Here is a 10169-nt window from a genome sequence, read left to right as displayed (position 1 = left end):
CCATTTCCTTGTGATTTGGATAGAACGTTTGCTCAATTAAAGGGAACTTCTCTGGACCCAGAGTTTTGTAGACAGACACCAGCTGGGCAAACTGCAAAATAAAGCCAAACAAAACAAAAGCTTAGGAAAGAAACCACATTCTACCAAAACAATCTCACACTGTCATTTTGCTTCTCCTTTTCTGAGTTTCATAAACAGCAAATACACATACACATTATACACTTTCTCTCTCCTCCCCTCTCCCATGCGCACCTTTTTTAATCCACCCAAGGCTCAATTTCACATACAGATCAATAAGGAACAATACCTCTAAGAGTTAAGCCTGTACGGAAAATGAAGCATGTTGGAATACTGGTTTTCAGGTATCTCATTGTCTATATAGTTTAAGCTGATTTTGTGATAATAAAATCATTATGATTTTGCATTTGCTACCGTCTTTAAAGATCAGACATATTTCACACTAATTTAGCCTCTGGCACCTCACTGACACTGAAACACAATTTTGCAAAACTGGCAAACAGAGAAGAGCCATAACTATGTCATATGTAACAAGCCAGGCAAAGACCAAATAGGAGAATTTTGATTCCCTGGGCTCTAGCCATGTACCATAGCTACACGGCCATTCTTCCATGATCAAAACAAGGATATTGCCCATTTAAACGGCTACGTGTTATTGCCATTTCTACTAATTTTTTCTTTCTGTGGCCTTTCTCCAAAATATCCAGGCTACCTATATGCTGGGCTGTAGTAACTTAACACAGAAAGGAAAACAACATTTTAACACAAAAAGGCTAAGAATTCTTTATTAAATAGAAAACTTATTTTGGGGCTGCTCTTTCTCTTTAGCAAACAGATCAACCCTTATGTTGCAATAGTTCAAAAAACTAAATCACTCTTGAAATCACAGCTTAGCAAGTGAGGTTTCTAGGGAGCAAGACGACTTTGGCAGTCAGAAGACCACTATTGTTTCAAGACTCCAAAGCTCTGGCTTGTACATGCCTGTGATGTGTTTAATTGTCATTATGCCAACATGAGACATAAACAAATTAGCACAACAGTTTGAATAGTGGGATTTGCTGGTTACAAACAGGAAAAAAGCAAAGAACAATAGAACTCTGTCCGTCATGCAGTTTGACAAAATACCTTCTCTTAACGCAATTTAGGGTGCAGGGATAGTAAAAACTGTTTAAAGGGAAAAAAATTATGATACCCTTGCATCACATTTCCAGCTGGCATACAGTATTTGTTTAATTTTGTGGTGTTTACTTAGGTTTGGTAAAACACATACTTAAATTTTGAAGTCCAGTGGAAAACACCTTAATGATGAGTAGTTTTCACCAAAATCTTAAGATGTTCTAGTTGGATAGTGTACTGTACAAAACAGACCTCAAGGAAAGGAAATATTATCACAGCTACCAAAATAAGGTGGTTTGCAGATAGGATTCCTGACAACTTACTACATATTTCTGTTCTTATCCAAGATCCAAAATCAAAATTTCATAAATAAATACTGCGTATCAAATACATGATTTTTGCCAAACACTTATTACATTAAAATAAATCTATCTTTAAGTAAAAACCTTACAAAAAAAAAATCATGATTGTATTTCCTGTGATTGTTTTCCTTATTTTCTTTTCCATTTTCACTGAAAGCAGGGTAAAGACAGTGAGAAAGTGACATTATTTGTAGGGGTTGTAGCATTCACTCAAGAGGTAAGAAAGCTATAATTCAGATTAATACTAGCAAATGTTTGTTTACTTAAAATAAAATAGTATCAGCCACAGATACACAGACATGTATCACTCTAAAAGACCCTCTAATCAAGTACTTAAGGTATGAAATAGCGCGTAGGAAAAGTGGGCCTAAATTTCCTGAAGCAGAGGAAAGAAATTACTCAAGATTCCCCTGCTTCACCTGTGTGTCTACAATTTTAGGAACCTCTTGCCCAACTTTTCTCCCCCCAGAAAGTGACTTGATAAATTCAACCCAAATTCACATAAAATTTTGGCATTCTAATTGTACATCCTTAAACTGCCACAAATATTTCTTTTTTCCCTAGATTCCTACCAGGTGGTTTATGAAAAATAATTTCCTTTATGTTTTAATTAATTTCTATCAGTTTTTAAGTGTTATCTGGACTATACCTTTTCATATTTTCCTTTTGAGAAGCTGAACAAAAACACACGAGTTACACAGATCAAAGACGACCACTTCGAAAATCCTGTTGTTACCTGGGCAGTGGAAGCTATACAGAGCTTACCAACAGGGTGAACATGGAATGCCATGTTGAAAGCCAGGTTTTAAAGGTCTGCTGGAAACGACACTAACAAGCTTGAATTGACATTTTTTAGACTTTAATTAAAAAAAAACAAACACAAACCTACAACAACAAAGACCGTATTAATGCTTTGCCTTGATTAGAGCTTTTAAATTGTTTTGTTTTACTGGGCTAGCTAATATGACCTTAAATTACACCTTTAAATCACAGTAAAGCTTATTAAATTCTTCCCTAGGCAAGAGCATCATCTTTTTAAATGATAAACTATTGAATTATTATCAAACTCTATGCTGAACGCTTTCACATATGGGATGTTCATGAAATGGAGAATACTGCTAGAGCCACCCTAAATTTAAAGTATTTTACATGTATGCCGAAAACCATGGGAGATTTTAACAATTATCTAAAAAGAGAAATGCACGGAGCTTACTATTTCAGCAGGAGTCTTTTCAACATCTTCAGAAAAAACAAGAGAGTGGAAAAAAGTTCTTTTAGCTCCTATTAGCTAGCTGAATTTACTTCTCATTTCAAATTTTGCATCTTATTTTCAGCTCAAAGAGAGATACTCTCAAGTACATATACGTCGGGTTTTCAGGTTGGGTTATTTTGAAGGAAAATAGTGGGATTTTGTACCACACTTTGTAATGTCAGCTCTTCTCTTTTCTGCTAGGGACTAAATGCTTTCACATCTAGGCCTATAGATTGCTCCTCCATAAAGAAACAAGAGAGCACCAGCTTTCTCCTCTCCAACAAAGTATGATACAGATAAGAAGAAATATTAGAAAAACACTTGCTCCCTTTGACTTCATATAAAAGCTTTATAGGGTTTCAGTACAGTAAAAATGGACCACTATAAATTTGACTGCATAGACTGTACTGTAATCAAGCAGTGCAGTTACAAAAAAAAAAAAAATTGCTTTACTAACTTCATAAAGATTATAATAACGACTTTGCTTATCGCTTTAGATGACTTAAATTGTGCTTAATTAAACACGTCATCCCTGAAACGCTCAGATTTTTTTCTGAACTGCACAAACTTTCAGATAATTAGAGATGATATTTAAAATTAATTACTCGAGATGCTGCTTTGTGTTACCTTTAATTCCAGCAAGCTTCTGATCACTCTTGCCAGGCAGAAGGATATATACCATTGTCCATTCCAGTGGGGAATTTCCTGGTATGTTAAGATTTTCATGCAACAAACTACTTCACGTTTCCCTGGACAGTTGTTCCCTATTAGGGAAGCACCACTGAGCTGTGTGCTATAAAACCTTTACTGTCACAGATTTTCCTTTATTGTGAGTATTCATTAACTGTCCTCTTTACAAGCTAAGGCTTGCTTCTTCTGACAGTGAAAGAATTCCAACCAGTCATCTAACACTTCAGAGTAACAACTAAAATGACCACAAAATTCCCTAGATAGTGTGCTTCACCAAAACAGATGAGTTGGCAGCCTCTAGGACTGGAGAAACAGGAAAACTTTGATGGGTGAACACTTTTTGAATCCCTCTGTCATAAAAAATTTGCACTTTTAGCTGAGATTTATCTTATCTTTGATTGCTCTAAGGCATGGATACATCTAAAGAGTGAAGAAATTCCATGCAATACCAGTTTACGTCTGGATTTCCAGATATAAATTTGCCTTTTCCCAAATATATGAAATGTGTATCAGTGTCCGTGGCTGATATTACTAAAATAAAATCTCCAGGTTTCTAATATGACCTCAATATCGCTGCCAGCTTGCTTTGAACATGTATTACTTAGAAGCAGATGATGTAAAATAGTTTAAAGATTGGGTTGTTATGCTGATCAAATGTTTAGACAGAGTAGAAGTTTCATCCTACTGTATACTTAAATCATTCCTTTGTAAGACTAAGAATTGATGAAAAACAGCTTTCCATGGAAATGCTGTAGAGGTTCTTAGTATTTCTCTGTAAACTGCATACTAGAATAAATTATGCCTGAATATATTATATCATTACACGCGAGCACAGATGGGGTCCTCAGCAATTGGATTTTCCTTTTCAATATACAAAGAGAAGCTCCTTTTTCCCTACAACCATCCCACAGAGGTCTCTTCAGGGGTCTGTAGGTTATGAAGCTGAGAGATGATCTGGTTTAGATTACAGGCTGGTTTATGTCACATCTCTATTATAGGAAACTAGTAAAGATAATGACCCATTGACATCTTTACCCCCTTCAGACGGCACCATGAAAAATGTACTAAAGTCCATTTTTAGGCTGAGGCTCAGAGATATGGCTGGTCATTCCAGAAAAACTTGATTGCCTTGTAATAGATGTTCAAATGCACAGACTAAGTGCCATTAGAACAAACATATTAGGGGTCCTTGGTGGCCAGCAGATCGAGAGGCAAACACTTCAGACCCTTCAGAAGGAGAAGAAATGAAGCAGTTTTGTGGAAGGGGCTAGGAGGGTACATGTGACACAGGTACTCTTTGGGAGTCAATTTACTTTAACGAAGGATTTTCACTATGCCTGTATTTTAAACACAGCTTCGGTGTTTGGCTTTGTGGATTTAAATATATATAATATATATATATATATTTATTTTTTTATTTAAGAATTAATTTAAGAAAAATATATTTAAGAAAAAGAATAAATATATAGTCTTCTCCCTCTGAAGGGTCTGCAATGTTTGCCTCTCGATCTGCTGGACACCAAGGACCTGGGGTTTTTTTCTTAAAATACCGTTACCTGGGAAGTTTCTGTGTTACTCTTTTTATGCTCTTCATGCGCTGTTTTGTTGCGATTGGCCTACATTTGTTCTATTATGCTTTAGTAAACATTAAATACTTTTCCAGAAGGCTGAGTACATACTCATTTGAATTACTATTTAATACCTAATACGAGAATCAAGGGGAACAGACCGCTGACTGTAGCTTACGTACTTCTTTCTGTCAGCAGGAGCTGACAGACAACTTAATGAAAGTATTCAAACTTTCAAAGTCAATTCAAAGCTTGACATGGCAACTGAACAATGACACATTGCCTACAAATCAGTCTGGGCACATTAACAGAATATAGAAAAGATGGGAACTGACAAAAGAACTTGATGTTCCTCCAGTAGTTTTCCATGATTACGATGCAAAGCCAAATACAACACAGTTGGATTACAATGGAAAGATAACTTATATGGACCCTGCATCATAATTCAAATGGCAGTTTCAGAACAAAGATGAGTTGTTTCCTAACCCTTCTGTGGCCCAGCCTCACACTAGCACATGGTGATGAGCTCTGCCTCGCCAAGCTGAGCTGCTCTCCCCCAGTGCATTTTTCATTTGCATCCTGCTGCTTGACCCATCACTCTGGGACCAGCAGCATCTCTCCCTGCCACCTCTGACTGCAGCTGATATTTCCTCACCTTCTTTATCTCCAGCTCCCTCCTCACCCTCTGAGGCACTTCGCTCCAGTTGCTAATCACCGCTGTAATTAACTGCTGGAGCATTTTCACATCGGAATTACATCTGATAAGACATACAAATTATTAAGAACTTCTACATAATGAAAAAAAAAGTCTTAAATAAAAACCTCATGCCCTTGGAAGACCCACATGCAGAGTTCTCACAGATACCAGAGTGCATCCATGAGAGGAAAAAACAAGATGTTTTCTACAACAGTTATAAAAGCAGGATTTAAAAAAACCCACAAACCAACAAACAACTAGAAGAGGATCAAAGACAGAGATATTTTTGTTTTGTCTCGGCTAGCAGAGTTGGGTAGAGAGGCATCTGGCAATGAGAAACACCTTGGCTACTGAAAGAGACAGTGACAAAATGTGTAAACAGTGAGGAAAGTGAGATTTAAGGAACACATGCAGATTAAAATGAAGGAAAAGTAGCCCATGAGCATAAAAGGTAGAAAACAGATCAAGACATATCTGTTAGAATTAGCAAAAATTAGTACCATGAGGCCTAGAGCAATAGGCCTTCTGGAAGTTTTTATTTCAGAATGAAAATTTACAGAAGGAAAAGAGAAGGTTATGGAACTGAGTCATTCAAATAAAAGCTTTGAGGACTCTTCTTGGGTGCACTTGGCAACAATGAGAATGTAGTTTATTCCACTATTATGGGAACACAGAGTTCAGTGTCCTGTTAAAGGAAACATTTGTGCACCTGTTTATTTTAATGGGACTTGGGCATTTGCTTAAGCACTTCTCAAAAGGGATTGGGGCTCACTACAATAAAAAGAGATTTTACTGTTCTGTGGGGCTTTTTTTAGAGATACTAAGATCCTGAGACTTTCCAGATAAAATAGTAAGTTTTTATAAAAATACTGAATTCAAGAGAACATCACAGTAGAGGAAGAAATCTTTTAATGCAAACTGCGTTTTTGCAGATATAGCCCTCCCATATTCATTGGTAAAAACTCTTGTAGTTCACAAAATTTTGTGCAGGTGTTCAGATGTGTCTGTATGAAGTTATCTCCAGGCAAAAAAGCATTACTGATGTATTTAACCACTGAAGTATTAAATCCCATTTTAAAGCTAAAGATATACTTTTTTTAAAAAATTTCTCTTAATTTGTATGTAGATGCAATCATGTGCTGCTACAACTTTGTGCACAGAATTCAAACTCAGTCAAACTGGGCTTCTTACCTATATGGACTTTTCTGTCCCGAGATCCTTCCCGCATGTCAACCAGACAAGGCAATTTTGAAAACTTTTTCTCAAATTAGCTGCTGGCAAAGACCAAAGGTAGGATGCCACTCCTCATACAAGACCTGCCAACATGCTCTCCTTTAAGCCCAGCACAGAAAGTCAGAGGACTTCTCCAAGGTGGCCAGCATCCAAAGAGTGCGATATTTTACAGCATTTTAAATGGAACTATAAACAAAAGAAGATACTTCACAGAACAGGTGTGCTAGTTACTATGCCTCATAGAAGAAACAAACACACCTGGCATCCATTTCGGATGTGAACTGGAGCTAAGGATAGAACCTAAACATGAAGGAATAATGGCAAGGAAATCAGACAGCAACAGCAGCACTGGTGGGAGGTTTGAAAATCATGTGGGAGAACAATACTTGTGTGGAGGGAGAGCAGGAATTGCGGTGGGAGAGCCAGCACAGTGGGAGGGATTTTCCTGGATAGGTGACAAATTGCTTCAGGAGGGTGAGTCTAGCCCCCTGATTCTCCTCATCCCTGAGTCACCGTGGCTGTATATAAAAGAAGCAGAAATAATCTCTACCTAGATTTTGGCTAGAAAAAAATTATCTTCTAAGGAACTTTAATGGGGAATATAACATACAAGTTTCCTTTTTAATTAAATACTGATACTGCTCAAGAAATCAAACTTAATTTTCATAATCTGGCCTTCAGTTATGGATATTTGCCTTAAGCAAGCACAGAAGAGAGTTTTTGAATTTCAATACTGTAGCAGGAACAGCAGATAACGCAAAGGATATAAACCGCAGCTTTACAGTCCTGGTTTTCAGATTAATCTTACAGCCTTTATTTAAATATAGTTTCTGTCAGTAGAAGTTCAGAAATGTTTTAAAGTATGTTTCAGTTTTCTGCCACTAGAAAAGTTCAATGCAATGAAAGTCTGTCATGGATGTCAAGAGTTCCCACCACTGCTGTTTAGTGCAGAGAAGAACAGGGCAAAGCAGCAACAACCTACCACAAAATTCAAGAATGCAGTAAAACAAATGTGATTCTACTTTTGCACTGAATTAGCCTCATGGCAGCAAACGCTAGTCAGTGCAAAATAGGTATATATACTCACTTTATATATAACGTACTTCATAGTTCAAGCAAAGACTGATGAACACGGAGCCCTAAGAATTGCTGTATGGTACAGAAAACAAATCATCATGACGCCAAGGTATATTCATTTAAGGGTCTCTGCTTTTTTGAAGGAGTTTCCAGTGAGCTTATACACTTTAGGAAAGCAAAATCATTAATCAACACTGTAATATTCCCTTTCTATTTCCAAAAATATTAAGCTCAAAATAGCACTGTGCAGAGGCGCAAACAGGAAAACACACTGCTAGGCTTATTGTATTTAGATTTCTTTGTTATGCATTTAAATGAATAATTTTTCATGAACTTTTCTCCAATTTAACATTCAAGCTTGCTGGTAAATTGCATTTGACCAAAAAGCTTAAAATGCTTTCACCTTCCTTCCGACACAGTTTTGTGAATTTACTTTCAGCTTTCGCACTACAAATCCATCAACATGTTTTGCTTTAACTGGCAGGCTGAGCGAAGAGGCCAAAACCTTCACTGGCTGACAGAGAATTAAACTACAGGTTTTTAATGCTTAACGTTCTCCTCTGACCAGTGCTGGAAGAGCAGCACATGTGGACAATTCGTTCTCTGGCTGCCCTATAGACACACAGACCTCTGCGTTCACTATGATCCTTCATATGAATGAAAGCCACAAAACTGGTTTTAGAAACACCTCTACCATTCATGTAGATATCTGCAAATAGAGTCATGGAATTCATTACGGAGCTCACCAGGCATTATCACATGGAGCTGTTCCACCTTTACCACCCATGCCATTGTGCCCAGTGCCTATGAGAGCAGCTCTGCACTGCCTGAGAAAGAGACAGGCAGCACCTGGTTTCCCGTGCTGAAGTCAAAGAAGGAACTGCTCTTGCTACAGTAGCTTTCTGAAGTGCAAGGGTAGGAAAAAGCCACTGAACCACCTCTTTGGGTGGGCTCTGGCTGCCCAGTGTCCCTGTCTTTGTCTATCAAGTAGATCAATCTTGTCTCAGAATGGTTGAAACAAGAAGAAAGTTCAATGCTGGCTCCAGGTTTCACCTAACAAAATATCTGAAAACAGCCACTGACTAAAATACAGGTCTTACCATTTCTAACATTTGTAATGTTAACAGACATTAAATTTGAAGGTCCCTAAACACCTTCGTTATCTGAGTTGAAGCCACATTGCAGGTATTGAAGGTCAAGGCTAAGGAATGCATAAGATCCCCTCTGGCATACAGGCAAGTGCAATAACCAGCCACATTCTAGGCCATTGTTCAGCATTACTGTACAAATCTTATTTTCAGTATTGAGCACAGAATTGTCTTATAGCGCAATAAACATTCGGTAAGAAGTTTACAATTTTCTTCTCTAAACCTGACATGGAATAGCATGGGAAGAGTATGGAGTGTCATCGCTTTCCAGTAAATAGATTTTTGAAAATACTTTGCTTGCACACGTTCATTTTATTTGTTATTCATTCTCCAGAAGATACTTTGACACGATGTTGAAAGTCATCTGTGTGGTTGTGTCTGCCCATTAGCACAGCTTCAATAATTTGAGTCAACAGGAAGCTGGAATGAACAGAGCCCGTGTTTTATATGCTCCTCCCTGCAGAGTGCCTACAAGTTTCCTGCCAGTGCCTCAGTCTATTGCTCAAGACTATTAAAGTGTAGCTTGAAGGGGGGAAAAGCACAAAAGTGCAACTTCAGACAGCAGCACACGAAGGAGGAGAAAACAAGGTGGGGAAGAGTACCAGAACACCACCAGAAAGCAACAAAGGGCAGTTGAAACAGACCTTTCAAACAAAGCAAGGTAAGAATAGAGAAATGAAGTGTTGAATCAGAGTAGAAAGATGAAGACAGATAAGTAGAAAATCAACTGCAAAAGACATGCAAAGCCAAACACAACACATGAAGGCATAGAATTATGTAAGCTTGGCAGAAGGAGCAAAAAAGGAAAATGCCAGGAAACTTGCAAAAAAGTATTTGGCTGTCTGCTTACAAACTGTAGGAAAAGAAACAAACAAGAACGGCAAAATTTACAATACTGCCAAATTTGACAAAAGGAAAAGCCACAACCAGCCTTCCCTCAGAATGATTGGAGATGAGCAAGGAAATAAATTTTAGCATTAAAAAGTGTTCTATGGCACTTCACTTACA

At 37.6% G+C, this 10169-nt stretch overlaps 1 protein-coding gene across 1 annotated transcript in view; it reads right to left on the bottom strand.

The window, feature by feature from the left end:
- Positions 1 to 10169, bottom strand: part of SYN2 (synapsin II) — a 196166-nt gene that overhangs the window by 99074 nt on the left and 86923 nt on the right. The window contains exon 5 of the mRNA XM_080386165.1: positions 2 to 91. Within this exon, the coding sequence (XP_080242291.1) occupies positions 2 to 91 (90 nt within the window). The remainder of the gene's footprint in view (position 1; positions 92 to 10169) is intronic.

Source organism: Falco punctatus (assembly GCF_963210335.1).
Source record: "Falco punctatus genome assembly, chromosome: 4".
In the NCBI taxonomy this organism is placed as follows: Eukaryota; Metazoa; Chordata; class Aves; order Falconiformes; family Falconidae; genus Falco; species Falco punctatus.
The sequence above is the reverse complement of the archived record's forward strand: the minus strand, read 5'-3'. Positions and strand labels throughout refer to the sequence as shown.